At 42.7% G+C, this 16,678-nt stretch overlaps 1 protein-coding gene across 1 annotated transcript in view; it reads left to right on the top strand.

Moving 5' to 3' along the window:
* sobpa (sine oculis binding protein homolog a) overlaps positions 1-16,678 on the top strand; it is a 65,030-nt gene that overhangs the window by 9,803 nt on the left and 38,549 nt on the right. Inside the window, exons 2-4 of the mRNA XM_080414314.1 lie at positions 7,485-7,605; positions 9,355-9,567; positions 16,283-16,434. Coding sequence (XP_080270440.1) covers positions 7,485-7,605; positions 9,355-9,567; positions 16,283-16,434 — 486 coding nt within the window. The remainder of the gene's footprint in view (positions 1-7,484; positions 7,606-9,354; positions 9,568-16,282; positions 16,435-16,678) is intronic.

Genomic DNA, 16,678 nt, shown 5'->3' with positions numbered 1-16,678 from the left:
GAACTCTGGCCATAAAAGAACCAAATGCTCTCCAAGCTAATTTTCTTTCAGAAAAAAAGAAAATTTGAGAGGATTTTGCTTGGAATTGTACTTGTGTGCGTGCGTGCATACATACGCATGCGCACGTGTGTGTGTGTGTGTGTGTGTGTGTGAGTACTTGTGTTACTTGTGAGGGCCACATGTCCCCACAAGTATAGTAGAATGTGAGAAATAGACATTGTGAGGACCGTTTTCCTGGTCATGCGGTTATTATGGTTAAAATGTTTTTTTTTTAGATTCAGGTTAGGATTTAGAGCACTTAGTTGTGTGCTGGTGTCAAGCACCGAAAATAGCAGATCTACAAGCTCACAAGCTCGCGTTGCAGCTAGACTCGTTGTGAGCTTGTAGATCCGCTTGGACAAGTATAGTAATACAAACGTGCGTGTGTGTGTGTGTGTGTGTGTGTGTGTGAGTGTGTGTGTGTGTGTGTGTGTGTGTGTGTGTGTGTGTGTGTGTGTGTGTGTGTGTGTGTGTGTGTGTGTGTGTGTGTGTGTGTGTGTGTGTGTGTGTGTGTGTGTGTGTGTGTGTGTGTGTGTGCTTTTTGTCTGTATGTAAATTCCTGCTCGTGTCTGCCTTACCCCTCTGTAAGCAATATCCACACAGTGTGCTTTGTGATGGCGCTCTGTTAATTAAAAGTGGTAATTGAGTCGGAGAAACTACCTGTTGTTAGCTGGCTGCGTGCGGGCGGCCATGGCTGGACTGAATGGTAACGACATTGAGGGCTCCACGCCAAGTACCTCCAGTAAGAACAGCAGGACATATTGTATCACTGTCTATGATGAGCTCAGCATGGAGGAGAGCCATTAGCTCGCTACCACTGATAATTGCAATTCTATTGTATTTCTGTTCTATTCAAAGCATCCACTTTATCATTATATTATTCATAATTTTATTTGAATTTGTAGGCTTATTTTTTACATGGATGTCATGTCTGATTAATTAGGAACTGTTCATGAAAAAATATATATATATATCCCCCACGATATTTAGTGGGGGATGGTTCACAGGTTTGAGCCCCAGCAATGACAAGCAAGACACTTAACCCCTAATTACCCCCCCCCCCCCCCCCCTGCGCCCCAGTCTGACCACTTGAGCAGCAATCAGCTGGGTGAAGCTGAAAACGGAATTCTCCCCGTGGGATCAAATAGGTCCAACTGTTTTCTATAGAAAGAATGACTAGAAAGCTTAGAGAGAGACAGGAGACAGGTGTCATGTCAAGTAATTGTAATAGGTTAAACAAGATCTAAAGCTGCATTTATTTTGCATCTATTTTCTCCTATATTTATGTTCACATTACGTTCCCACGCATGCACACACGTGTGTGTGTGTGTGTGTGTGTGTGTGTGTGTGTGTGTGTGTGTGTGTGTGTGTGTGCGTGCGTGCGTGCGTGCGTGCGTGCGTGCGTGCGTGCGTGCGTGCGTGCGTGCGTGCGTGCGTGCGTGCGTGCGTGCGTGCGTGCGTGCGTGCGTGCGTGCGTGCGTGCGTGCGTGCGTGCGTGCGTGCGTGCGTGCGTGCGTGCGTGCGTGCGTGCGTGCGTGCGTGCGTGCATGTGATTGGGGTTTACACTTTAATGCACTGGGTGGAATAGGAATTCTCTGATACAACTGCTACAGTGCTAGCCTGTCAACAGTTGTTTGTGACTGACAGTTGTGATTGAGCAGTGTAGAGTGACTGACAGCCACTGTCATGATACCACAACAAACAAAGGCAGACCAGAGGCAGGCTGGCTGGTTAACGGTTAAACGACATGTGGTGGTGGTGTTAGCTGAAAAAAAGACTTCGTCTCTGTAGCACCTAGACATGATCTGACACCAGCACTTCTTCCCAATACTGATTCTAATATGTAAGTGTGTATCATTCGATACAGAGTACCGATCTGAAACCAATGCCTTATATAAAAAAAAGAAATCTAGGATCTAGGAATTATTCCATTAATAATTGTTAAAGTGCAGCCGCAAGATAGTAAAAATAATAATGTAAATACTACATAAAGAGGATAAAACAGCATAAATATAAGTGTACCCTTTAATTATTTGTAATTGTATTCTTGCTCTGTAATGCACTTTGAGCTGCATGTCATGTCATTAAAGGTGCTATACAAATAAAGTTTATTATTATTATATAGTGTTTGTTCAGTAACAAGTTCTTTAGTGAACAGAAAATACATGTTCCTGTTGGTATACCAATTGAATCCAATCAGGAAAGAGAACTCATACAGGATACAGGATAAACAAGTGAAATTGGAAGAAGAAATTGGAAGAAGAAATTGATAAATGTGTTCTCTCTCCTAATTGGATGAAATTTTTGTCCCACCTGAAAATGTATTTTCTGTTTAGCTGGAGCTGCAGAGACGGGGAGACCCCTGTTACTGAACACACACAGAAAATATCAGTTACAGCACCTTAAATGATTGTAGCCTCTTTGCATTTGTCTCATGGTTTTATTACTGCTTACCATTTCGTCTCTGTCGGGTGGAAACCTCATATCTCCAAAACTGTTACTTTTCAGGATTCGAATTTGAAAATAGCAAAAGAAGTAGATCCACAAGCTCTAAACGCGCCGCTTTGCGCTTCGTTTCGAGCTTGAAGACTTGCTAGTTTTTATGCTTTTGTGCGACACTGTAGTATGATTAAGGGGGGGATTCATTTAAGAAAAAACACAATAGTTAAAATGTGGAGATATGAGGTTTCTGCCCGACAGCAACGATATGCTCCTAACTGTAAAATGTCACTGGCTGTTTGGAAGAAAACATTTCTCAGTTCATTAGCATGGAAATTTACTTGTTTTTGCATACCCCCTGAGAGGCACAGGCGCTAGCGCACGCAAACACACACACACACACACACACACACACACACACACACACACACACACACACACACACACACACACACACACACACACACACACACACACACTAACTAACTGCCCAAGGGCACTTTGGCAGCAGTGCAACTCTAGCAAAGTGTCGTTGTCTCACGTTCTACGCTTGCATCATAGATGCCCGTCTACCCTTTATTAGGTGATGATGGGATTTTTAGTGCGATAACGTGTTATAATATGGTTGGCATTACAGCCTGATTTTTACATGGCTGCACGCCAGGGTCGCGCACTGAAAATAGCACATCTACAAGCTCACGTGCAACTAAGTATCAATAGGGTGTCTATTGTGTTGCGATAGCCTATGTGTTTTACTGGACTGACATTTTATGTAACGCACTTGTGTTTACTGTGATAAATCCTTTATGTGAAGGACTATACTTTCTTTGCTGTGGTTGTCTTTACTAGGATTCTCCTTCCTTGTGAGTCATTACTGCATTGTGAATGTCCCTCTAAGGGTTGTCACGATCATGGTATTTTAGCTGACAATTAATGATTTAATTGTTTTGACATTGAACATATTTTTTAAAACTTTGTAGACAAAGATAATTGCAATTTGCTCAGATAATTGTGATTAGCTCAAATAATTCACAGCAGCCATATTGGAAAGAAATCTTCCTCTTCCTTCACAGGTCGTACCAATTATTCTAATTAAAACTCCATTTAGTGCAGCACAGTTTTCTCAAACTTTTTAATTTCAAGGACCCTGATAACTCTTGTCTGTCTGAGAATGTAACCATTTGCACACTCTACACACCCGTAAGAGGCCATTTGGATCCCCCTCAAGGAACCATGAGGGTCCCTGGACCACACTTTGAGACCCACTGGTGTAGCAGAGTGTTTCCAGTGAGCCAACATGCACAATATCAGCACCCTGACTCTGTTTGACCAGAATGGAACAGAGCCTTCATTAGTATCATTGGTAAGACCTGTGAAGGAAGTAAGTAAGAGGCCCAATTTCTTTCCAATATGGCTGCTGTGCGTAGAGCCTATATTGTGACGGGGCTAAATGTCCCCCTGCTCTTTGTTGTGCTGGGTTTTGGATGTCGACCGACTGTGTGCAGCTCCGTAGACAGAGTCTCTAATGTGACGTGTCCTGACTCCCTGCACTGCGCCTCGGTGTACACTTTACTATATCATGATACATCCTACTGTCTGGTCTTTATTGTGCCGCGATAAGGTTTCCGTTTCTCTTTATTAAGCTGTGATAGGATCCTCCTCTTTTATCGTGCCGTGATAAGGACTATTATCTCAGGTTGGACACACAGTGTGGCATTTTGACAGGATTTAGGTGGTCCAATTAGACTGTGCCTCATACAAAGGAAGAGCGGAAAGATCCAGGGGAAAAAATCCACATCGGAGCATTTCTTTTGCCCGTTGTCTTCAGAAGTTTGTGAGAGGCGATGCCAGTGCCTAATTAGCCTGTGTGCATCCCCGTAGGGAAATGCTCACTTCCGCCAAGTTAGTGCTTTTCAGAAGTCCTGCTTTAAAAGATCAAAATATTATATTTATTCTTTTGTAGTGTAACTTTGCAACGGTGCTGCCCTGAAACAAAGTTGCTTTTGTCTTAACTCACCTCACTCACCATTCTTTAGTCCAGGGGTCTTCAACAGGGCGTCCGGGACCCCTAGGGGGTCTTCAGAGTTACTAGAGGGGCCGGCAAATCTTTGTGCGATAGGATAAACATTTTTTACATTAACCACTTAACCCCAGCTTCCATATTCTGAGGAGAAATTTAGCTCAAAATTGCTGATCTACAAGCTCGTAGAGGTTTGGTGTAGAGGGAAGAAGGAGCAGGCCTAGTTCAGTTAAATATCTGACATTCACATTAACATGAATCCACCATACACTGATTATACTGCTGTCAAACAAGTCTATGAAAAGGTTTAACCTGCAACACAATTGTATACAATATGTAGTGGGGGTCCCTGCTTCCTCAATTAGGGGGGTCAATTAGGGCGTCCTTGAGCTGAAAAACGTTGAAGACCCCTGCTTTAGTGCTTAGTACCTTGAGTGTGACATTGAGCATTATTGGGGCTTTACACAGTACATCATTTTACAAATCATCACTGTCACCTTTCAGGAAACGGAAAAAAAGAACCTGTGTTCCAATCAATCTAATGTAGTTATTATTTAGTCACAACAAGCTCTAGTTAAGAATTTCCATTGGTTATAAATGCTTATAAAAACCCATAGACACGCTTAACCACTTTCAACCTGGCCTCCCTATTTTGGGCATGTCATTATGGGTGATTTCAAACCTTAAAAGAAATAGTAAATAGCTGATCTACAAGCTCTCAACATGTCATGGTGCGACCCGTTGTGAGCGTGAAGATCGGCTATTTTCACTGCTTTTGCACAACACCGTCGTACGACAAAGTATAATAGTATTTATGGAAAACTATAAAAATAAAATGATTAAATAATTAACCGGCAGTCACAAAAATCGTACTAAGTGCTAACCATCACTTAGCATGTCCATATACTGTAGTACATTTACAAGTAAATGTGCAGAAATGTAAGGGATAGTGTACTAGGGGTTTTCTTCCAAAAATAACCTCATCACTGCACATTATCCAGCTTATTACAGGGCTACTACTGAACAAAATCAATAATTTGACACAAAATATTTATTCCGAAAAATTGTATTACGTCCGCTTCCATAGCAATGTAAACGAAAGCAGAGCAGCGGTATGCTGTCGAGAACAAACAGTCTGCGGCGCTCGGGTGGTGCAGCGGCAACGCACCTGCCCACCACCGCAGACTCTAGGGGTTCGAATCCACCGCGGGTTCATCCGGTTTTGTTGAGCGTCTATGCAAAGACAATTGGCCCGTGTTTGGGGGGAGGGAATGGGAGCAGTAAGTCCTCCCGGTGGGGGCTCCTCACTGGCAGGTGAGCCAGTAGGATATAACGGCCGTGACAACACACAGAAATGTGTGTGGGGAGGAATGAATTGGCATAACGACTAAATTGGGGAGAAGGAGGGGTAAGAAGCACAAAAAAAAGAAATAAACATGCTTTGAAAACACATGCGGACCACCCAACGAGTGGTCAGATGGGTGGGCCAGGAACGCTTTTGAGATGTTGAAGAAATCTTTGAATATATATATTATTATTTTTTAAGCGAACATTCGTAACTCAAATCTTTGCTTTTGGGGGTCTCTGGGACAAAATGTTTTTTTTCGGATGGGGGTCCGCGGCCAAATACATATCATTTTGGGTGGTCCTTGACATGAAAAAGTTTGAGAACCACTGATATTATAGCAACATACGTTTTTTTTTTAAACTGTTAGGATTTAGAGGATGCGTAGATGCGTTCCCGGATTGAATGGGTTAAAAACCCTGTCTGGCTGGACAGTATGGGCTGTCAGCGTGGGAATTGGTTGACAGGCTGTCACACTAATTGACAGTCTCATGACAACAATGACAGCTCATACTTACTGCACAGTCAGAAACTTACTCTGTGCACTTACCGCAATCAGAGACCTCAATAAAATGATATAGCGTGTGCATCAAAAAACAAGACAGCATGAAACGATGTGTGATATGTCTTCTTTTATTCTCCTGACTTTTCCTAAATACATCGAAACTTCGGTGTATTCCAGTTGAAAGTTTGGCTCCAGTTTGCCTCTGGAAAGTGAAATTTCCTTTCCTTCTTTGCATTGCCTCGTCTGCTATCAGGAAAGAATGTACAATGCCTTGAATGACCAATTAGAACTGAGTATTCAACAAAGCCATGCAATGAGCAAGGGATAATGTACGGGTACGGCTCCGCGTCTGTGCATAATCACCCTGTCGGGATTTATTTTTCAATAATGACCACCTACCCGTACGTTATCCCGCTTATTACACGGCTACTTCATAAATAAATTAACCCTAAAGTGAACAAAATGAAGTATTTCCTTGCTTACGGTAAAGTATTCCATAAGTGTTGTGCTGGGCGGACACGGGCGCCTCGGAAAACAAGGAAATGTAGTGGATCAAATAGAATATATTTCTCGCTTCAAATGATTTCAAAAACATTCTTGAGAGCCACGTTTAGTTGTAAATGACATGTGTTTGTTTACATGGCTGTCATGTTGGATACAGCATAAAATCAAGCAGCTCAGGTTGATATGAGCAGGTGCTCTGAGTCTTTCATTAGACAGCCGTCTGTTATAGAGCTCATCGGTCATTATCAAGAAATAACACACCACTCAATTCAGCGATTGACCAATCAGAAACAAGCATTCAACCAAGCCGTGTAATAAGCAGTGCTATTGAACCGTCATGGTCTCCTCAGGTATACAGCAACTAACTCAATGCTACATTCATCATTTCAAACAATTGTTTCGTCCAAAACATTTGTATTTCACTTTCTACATATTGCCAACATGCTGTATGACAGTAGAATGAATGGCACCTGGCATAAGATGTACCAACTAGGACCACTGTCTCTTGCAAACAACAACTTATAAATACAGTCTCTGTTAACACTCTTTTTTACTTGCCTTTTCCCGCCACGTCTGTCTTTGTAAGGGTGTCTGTCGTTAATCTAACCTTTACTCAACCCTTTGTGTTGCAGAGTTTTGCAGAGAACACTATGAATGAACTCCTGGGCTGGTACGGCTATGACAAGGTGGAGCTGAGAGACTCTGACAACTTGGACATAGGAGAGACCCCACAACACATTTCAGTTCTCAAAGGTACATACAGTAAATGGTACTCCTTTTACCACAAAACATGGTGTTTTGTATTCAGGGCAACTTTGTCTGTCCCGAATATAGCATACATACTGCATATCGTTACTGTCGGGACGCTTATCTCCATGTTTAAAATGTTTGCACAGTATAAGTATAACATGCACAGTATACAATACATTGCTGCTATGCTCAGGCACCTTAGTTTAGTTTTTTTTTAGTTTTTATTATCTCAGGTAATTTGTAAATATGTAGATAACTTGTCTGGCCTTCTGTTGCTCTCTTGTTTTGATCTCCTTCCCACTTACCCCCCACCCTCTTCTTCTCCCCCCCCCTCTTCTTTCTATGGAAACTAACGTTGCGATGGGAACGATGTACAAAAAAGAATTTCACCCACTCTTTTACCTTGTAAACCTGTGATGTGACAATAAAACTGATTCTGTTTGTGTTTTTTCATGCATTTTCCTAAAAATGCTCTTCTCTACTATTGGTGGACTATGATATTGCCAGTGTTAGAGCTTTGTGTTTTTCCGTTGTTTCATCTATTGTCATTTGCTCATGATAATTGCAGAGCAAAGGCAAAGTCAAAATCTGCAGCATCTGGGTGCTGTATGAAGTAAACTTAACGTAGTACCACAGAGACCCAGGTTCAAGATATTGTGAAACCTCTGTTGTGCGTTACCCTTCTCCGGTAGAATTCCTCACTGTCAGGTGACACAGGTGACTACATTGAAAGCACACTTTTTTAAAAGTGTAATTGAATTTATGAAGGATCAGCTCACACATTAGGCAATGAAACAAACGTGAATATTAATGTATCACTATCGATGAATGTATCACAAAGCACGTCTTGAACCTGCTGTGAATTGTGTTAAGTGTGAATTTGTGAAAACCCCTTGTGTACGTATTGAAGGGGAATGGGCGTAAGCCTCCGTGTTATGTGTGATTTTACATTGCACATTTACCTGATGCTCTGTTATCGTGAGTAACTAACAAATCGTCACCTTCGAATGGAAACCTTGTATGTCCAAAGCTGTTACTTTTCAGGGAATAGAAAATGGATCCAATGTAGTTATTATTTAATCACAGGATCTTTTGTTAATACTTTTCATTGGTTCAATAATGATAAATCCACAGACAGACTTAAAGGACGACTTCACCCATTTACAGTGGTTAAGGCACATACTATGCCTATGGTATAGGGCAGGCTCTAATGCCTGACGGCCTTTGCTGCGTGTCACTCCCTCTCTGTTTCCTGTCAAACTACACTGTACAATCCAAATAAAGGCAGAAAAGCCCCAAAAATATATTTAAAAAAAAGCTGATCTACAAGCACACAATGTGTGCTTGCGTTGTGAGCTTGTAGATCGTCTATTTTTGTTACTTTTGTGTGGCCCTCTAGTAGTATGATGAAGTAGGGCATGAATTTACGAAGAAAAAAAACAACAACCATAAAAAGTTGAAATATGGCCTAGCGTAGCGGTCCAGGCACCTAGGCTCAGTCAGTGTAGCCTGACAGCGTGTCGCGGGTTCGAGTCCCGATCCCGACGGCCTTTGCTGCATGTCACTCACTCCCCATCTCTCTCCCCATTTCCTGTCAGCCTACTGTCCTGTATATAAAGGCATAAAAGACCCCAAAAATAAAAAAAATATGGAAACACAAGGTTTCTGCCCGTCAGTGACAAAATCCAATAAATAGAACAAATGACGCTGGACTGAGCTCTTGTTCCGTTTCTCTCCCCCACCCCCCTCTAGAAAACTCGTTGCCAAAAATGCCAGCGTCGACAGAGAGCAGCGAAGGCTCTCCGGACCGAGCCAACGCCACCCACTCGGCGCCAGCCTCCAGGAACGGGGTCCCAGATCCCTCCACCACCCCGTCCACGTCAGCACCCAGCATCATGGAGCATGGCACCCTGCCCATGATTGTCCCGATGATCCCACCACCGCCGCTCATCAAGCCACCTGCAGGTATAGCAATATGCCCACGCGCCCACACATGCATGTGTATACTGCAGTACTGGAAGAAGTACTCCGATTGTTTACTTAAAGGAATAGTTCACCCCAAAAATTACTTATTTTTGATCAATTACACACCCCATGAAGCCTTGAATTCATGGAGATTTTTTTAGTTTTTGTCACATTACCAATAATTTGATGACCAGCGGAGTCTGCTACTGATCAGCCAAAGGACCAGCCAAAGGACCCCCAAATTGATATATATTTGGCCACGGACCCCTATCCGAAAATGTTTTGTGCCAGATGTGTGTTAAAAAATTCTAAATTATTACCAATCTTCTTTTTTTTCCCAAAATGTTGAAACATAAAAAAAAAAATTAGATGTACAAGCTGCTGGGGTTGAAAAGGTTGCGGGGGTATGTTCCCTCTTGGCCTAGCGGTCTATGTTTGATTTCCCATGCGGGGGACCTGGGTTAAAATCTCGGGTGTTACTCGTACAAGCACACGTGTGCACACACACACACACACACACACACACATATGCTGGATTACACAAGGTCAGAATACGCCAGTGGTTCTCAAAGTGGGGTCCGGGGACCCCAGTGTCTCCAGCAAAATGTGTTACTATACACTATCAAAATCAGGGTGTTGTTATAACCACTTAAACCCTCTTAGACTTTAGTAAACTGGACGTGAGTTGTCTCTGTACATGGGCTGCTTTTTTTCTGTCTACACCAAAAATGTCTGCGTCGTGAGCTTGTAGATTTGCTATTTTTGGCTAATAATGTTCCCCCCAGAATATGGAATTCTGGGGTTCAAGTGGTTAATATAATTATACATTATCTCTTGGAAATAAGGGACGCCTGGCCGGGTGTCCATTATTTGAATTTCAGGTTGTTGGCAATGGCAACCCTACTTGTAGATCTCGTCTCTGTCGGGTGGAAACCTCATATATCCAAAACTGTTACTTTTCAGGATTCAAATTCAAAAATAGCAAAAGTTTCGAGCTTGTGGATCTGCTATTTTTGATGCTTTTGTGTGACGCTGTAGTACGATCAAGTAGGGCGTTCATTTTAAGAAAAAAAACACAAGAGGTTTCTGCCCGACAGCAACGAAATCAGGCTCCCCTGTTGCAACGAGAGACATCCTCTGAGGTTCCCTCCGGTATAGCTCCCAATTATCACATTATTATGACTACGAGAGTGTGAGGGTGAAAGAAAAAAAGAAAAAACCCAGGCCCATTAGTCTTTCACCTCCGCTCACCTCCTTATCGCCAGCCGGCCAGGTTTTGCACCTCTTGTTAAGCTTAATGGATCTGCCGTGCCATCAGATTTTAAGCAAAGACTAACTCACAATTAAGGGAATAAGTCCTCGGGGCTCTAAAAGATTGCATAGTGGGCCCCCATCATGCATATTTTATATCCTTCTGTGTCTCTCTCTCTCTCTCTCTCTCTCTCTTACTGTCTCTGTGTCTCTTTCCCAATTCCTATGGTCTCTCCATTGCAGTCTCTTGCTCTCTGGGTCAGTGAGTGGAGTGGAGATAGAAATTACAAAAACACAATAATGTCAAAGAAAAGCATCCCTCCAGACACATCTTCTTTCAGGCTCACCTCGAAATGTTGCTCTTTTGCATTATTACCTGGATGAATGCAAGGCTAATGAACAGAGAATGGGAACCAACGTCACAAGGTCTCGTTATTGATTCCACGGCACCTTGTTATTTTCACACAGAGAGTCTTAGGTAGGGGGTTGTTTTCGCTCGCCATCCCCAATTCTGGCTCTCCAACAAAACGCTCACATCTGCACAGAGGGACAAAAAAAGATGCCCAGCAATTATCCAGCCTCCATACTAAAATGCCACCATCTTCCGCCATACCTGCACCTCAAAAAGGCCCTTTGTCGTTTCTTTTTTCTTTTTTGTCTCTCGTTGGGAGCATGAATAATTCAGCGGAGGCGGGGGGTGGGCAAGTTTAAGGGGGGGTGGTGGGTTTTGGCGTACGGGCTTTTAGCAGGACCACACCATCTGTTTCCCCGCCTATGCAGGGGCCTTTGGGGACTCCTCTTGGGCGATGCCAACACAGCTCCTGCTCCGCTCTGCTTTGCGCCAGGGCGGACCGACCTCCTGTGCCACGGCAGACGCAGGGGATAATGAAGCCCTGTGTCTGGCCGGCGGAATGCAAACATCTCCACAGAGAGTTTGACGGGGTTATATTGACACTCGGGCAGGTGCAGAGGGAAAAACAAGGCCCTGCAGCAGGTATCTAAGCTCATTAGTCGACTCTTCTCCCGCCTGATTTGGGAGAGCTTCCGAGTGTGGCAAAGTTTTCTTTTCGCGTCGCAAAGACATCCAGTTGTTAGTGTAGTTTTTGTTTTGTTTTTTGGGGGGGAAGGGTGTGGGGCCAAGTTTAAGTTTGGCATTCAATTCACTTTCTATACTGGATAATCTATGTAAACTGCTGAAGTCCGTAACAAAGACATGACTTAAAGTTTGGTGCCCGGACCTGTGCCTGCTCACTTGACTGGTTAAAAAAAAGGTTAAACGTTTACCAAAATGCCCATCCCTAGTTGGAACCCTATCTACAAGCACAACAAGCTTAAGGATAAGGATAATTCCTTTTAACAGGTCGTTCATGAAAGTCCTTGCGGTCTTGTTTCCAATGAGAACCTGTGAGCAATTGGGGTTAAGAGTCTTGCTCAGGGACAAATTTCATATCATCGGCACATATGCTGGGATAGCCTGGAATCGAACCTGGGGCAACCAGGGCCTCTGGTTCCCTAGGCGGGCTCACTAACCACTCAGCTATGGCCGCCCCAATTTTGTGGATCGGCAATTTTTTGGTACGAGACACCGGTGCGCAAGTATAAATCAGACGTAAGAGGCTTACAACATGCCACCAGCAGTCACCGTTTACCACAAAAGAGACACACGGGTGTCCCCGAGGGTCTGTTTATACAACTCATTACTTTGATTTTAATGACTATGTGTTTACTTCTTTTTTTTCTGCACGTCTGTAAATCTGAGATTAATTTTCCATAGATGTTCTGTTTCTTCAATGACACGTCAAGCTCACATTCATCAAAAGCGTTGATTAATTTAGGTGAGATGGCAGAGGGAAGAGGGTAGACAGCATTCTGGCTTTTGAGTGGGGTGGCTTTGGATTCAAACCCATATCAGGAGATTTAGGGTGGACTTTAGCCACATTAACCCTGGTGTCCGTATTTTGGGCAATTATATTATAAAATATAAAATATATATTATATTATATATTAGATTAGATTTTTTGAAATGAGCCTACCTTTCTTACCTGTACTATGGCCAACTTTATTTTGTCTTTCCTTTTCTTATTTCATGTTCTTATTATATTCCATTCATTATTATCGCTATTATTATCTTGTTATATTGTATTGATGATGTCGATCTGCCACACCAACATGTCGCTGCTTGTCCCTGTATGAGTGAGTGACAAACACAACACTCTTGAATTTGGAAATAGCCGACGTTGCGAGCTTGTAGAAGTGTATAGGGTTAAGTAGTCAATTTGTCAAAAACTAAACAAAAAAATTAATGTAAAAAATCTGGGCTTTTTTATTTCAGTATTTTTTGTCAAAGCATTCTGTGCTTACTGTATGAGGCATATCCTCACCAACATTTATTAATTAATCTAATTCATTAATTAATTTAGACCTATTTGATCCCACAGGGGAAATTCAGTTTTCAGCTTCACCCAGCTGATTGCTGCCCAAGTGGTCAGTCTTGAGCGCAGCAGGGATAGCAGTTAAGTATGTTGCTCAAGGACACCTTGGCACATTGCCGGGTACCGGGAATCAAACCTGGCACGTGTTACTGTCCCAGGCGGCCTCTCTACCCATTCAGCTTATGGCCGTCCCCAAACTAGGTCTGATGAGGACATCATGTCATCCCCAGCAGCAGCTGACTGAGCCCCCAATATATTCTCTTTAAAGAGCCCCCTGTGTAGTTAGCAACATTATTCGTCATTATTAATAGCGTCAGGGAGCGTTGTTGGCCCCAGTTCCGGATCTCTAATATATCTACACGGCCTGACCTTAAATAGCCATTTTCCCAGAGTCTCTGACTCCCTGTATCCATTTTTGGAACACTGACTTGAGGCAGGACTTCATTATAAATCCAGCGGTGGTTTCTGTGGCCTGAAGTTTGATCTGTTTTAAACTGAACCGGCAGCTGGACTGAATCAGTAGAATAAACGCCATTTGGGTCTTTTGGGCCCGATACTTCTTCTTGTTTCCGCATGCTTGTTTAAGTCCCTCTGCCGTGGACTTACACGCTTTATAATGTAATAAGTCTCACTTATCCCGGCCTACATGCCTTTGTGTATAAACAGAATCAGAAGTGCTTTAATCAGCGAGGACACCAAATACCATATGGCGGAATTTGTCTTGGTGGTATTGATACAGACATATTGACAACTTACATGCTGACTGACACAAACCGATGCACAGTTTACTGGAACTACTGGACCACACATACAGAGCAAAGGGACTATACTAGACATATTAACACATGTGACAAATGCTTTCTACGCGTACAGTTAGGATCAGTGCCACAAAGTACAACACAGTATTCAAAAGTACAAATTACGAAGTACGTTTTTTTAGTATCAATGCATTGCTGTATTGAAATTTAGAACACCCCCCTACCCCCCAAAAATCGGACATTTTAAATAATAGTGAAAATTGCAGTTAAGCTTCAAATAGGGCTCAAGTGGTTCGAGGCCGAAGTCCGTCCGTGCTTGTGTGTGTGTGTGTGTGTGTGTGTGTGTGTGTGTGTGTGAGTCCGTCTGCCTGTCTGTGAGCAGCTAATCTCCGGCACCGTTGGGCCGATCGCACACTCCCTGGATGCCAGAGCAGAACCTCTGCCCCGAATTTTTCAGATCGGCCTGTTATAGCGCCACCAGGAGGTCGATTTGTGCAAAACATTTTTTTAATATTACTCCTACAGATTTTTTCCAAATATCACGCAAATCGGTACACACATCTCTATAGTAATTAAACCAACCGTTCATTCAGATTTTTCATATTCCATCCTGATTGGCTAAGATTGGCTTCCAAAGTTTGCAGGAGTGCTCCGTTTTGAACAAAATGCCTCAAATCATGAACACAGCATGCGATTTCCGTGAAATTTTGCACGCACATTCCCACTAGGCCGAGGAAGAAATGTTCAAATCAGCCTCATGGTGGCGCGATAACAGGACGATTTGTGTTTTTACCTATAACTGCACCGATCTGTGTAAAACTTTGTACGGATCTGTCTGATTCTTCATATTCCATCAACATTGCTGGCCCACAATATCCTACCTGACCCGGCGGAGACCTGTGCTCCGAGGAGCACAATTCTAGTTTATAGTAAACTTTTGTAAGTTTGGGTCCCAAGTGTCCCTTCCTAGAAATATAGTGGAGTTAAAAGTACAATATTTCTAATGTGAAATTTGGTGGAGTGAAAGTCAGGAGCTTGCAAAAATAAAAACCAAACAGACAAAAGACCTACAAAATGTACTTATGTACAGTACTCAAGTAAATGTACTAGTTACTGTCCAACACTGGTTAGAATTCAGTCGCTGACGCTCTGTGTTCAGTGTTCAGAAGTGTAGTTGTGGTGTGGATGGTGGCTGATGTAAGCAGTCACACCTGGCCTCAGTCTAATTATGCTCTGGGTTGGGTGTTAGTACACATCTGTTAATCGATGCACACTGGATAAATTGGCCATCCTCCACACACACACACACACACACACACACACACACACACACACACACACACACACACACACACACACACACACACACACACACACGCATCTATATTTTCAATGTACAAACACCTGTAGTTTCAATGTACAAATTGTTATTTCGATAGTACGTTGTCTGACTGTTGCTATGTTCTGTTTACCGGGTATCCTAGTTTCTTGAGGCACTACACTGTCTCTCTGGCATTCTATGTATTATTAAGGTGATTACCTTGCTTAGTCGCTCTGGATAAGAGCGTCTGCTAAATGCCTCAATTGTAATTGTTCAAACATCACTTGCAGTGGTGGAAAGTAACTAAGTACATTTACTTAAGTACTGTACTTAAGTACAATTTTGAGGTATTTGTACTTTACTTGAGTATTTCCAATTTCCAATGCTTTTACTTCTACTCCACTACATCTCAGTGCCAAATATTGTACTTTTACTCCACTACAATTATTTGAAAGCTTTAGTTACTTTTCAGATATAAATTATTACATTATAAAACATACATTAACCACTTTAGCCCTACTGTATTTTATACATAGGCTATTTGAAAATAGCCGATCTACAAGCTCACAACGCGTCGCATCGCGACATGTTGTGAGCTTGTAGATCTGCTATTTGAAAATATTGTTGTACTTTTACTTTTGGTACTTTAAGTACATTTTGATGCCACTACTTTTGTACTTTTACTCAAGTACATTTTGAATTCTGGACTTTTATTTTTAACAGAGTATTTCTATATTGCAGTATTGGTACTTTTACTTAAGTAAAGAAGTTGAGTACTTTTTCCACCACTCGCTAGTAGTAGTAGCCTGGTTGTCTTCTACTTTGATGTATATTATACATCAAAATAGGCGACAACCATTTCTTCCCTTTAGTGCAACCATATGCAACCATATTTCCATTGTGTCCATAAGGGTTCTATAAACATCCCCTGTCGCTATACTTGTGTCTTCCAGACGAGGACGCGTCCAATGTCCAGATCATGTGTGCTTGGTGCCAGAAGGTCGGGGTCAAGCGCTACTCGCTGAGCATGGGCAGCGAACTCAAGAGCTTCTGCAGCGAGAAGTGCTTCGCTGCCTGCCGCAGGGCCTATTTCAAGAGAAACAAGGTAAGTCACCGCCCCCCCTCCTTTTCCCCCCTATCATCAGTGGGTCCGAGTCGAGCAAAACACAGGGCATCAAAATCACAAAAACAAAGAAGCTCTACGGTGTCCCTCCTCGTCACACATATTGTATTATTCTTTCACCTTAATCGAGGTGAAGGAAGCTATCGGCATCAGCCTCAAGCTGTTGGTCAGGGGAGCCTCGTCCCTTATTGCGGCTTTGGCTGTTATTTCCCTGAGTCTCACAAGC

This window comes from Gymnoscopelus braueri (genome assembly GCF_963280865.1).
Source record: "Gymnoscopelus braueri genome assembly, chromosome: 19".
Classification (NCBI taxonomy): Eukaryota; Metazoa; Chordata; class Actinopteri; order Myctophiformes; family Myctophidae; genus Gymnoscopelus; species Gymnoscopelus braueri.
This window is presented reverse-complemented; position numbering and strand designations above follow the sequence as displayed.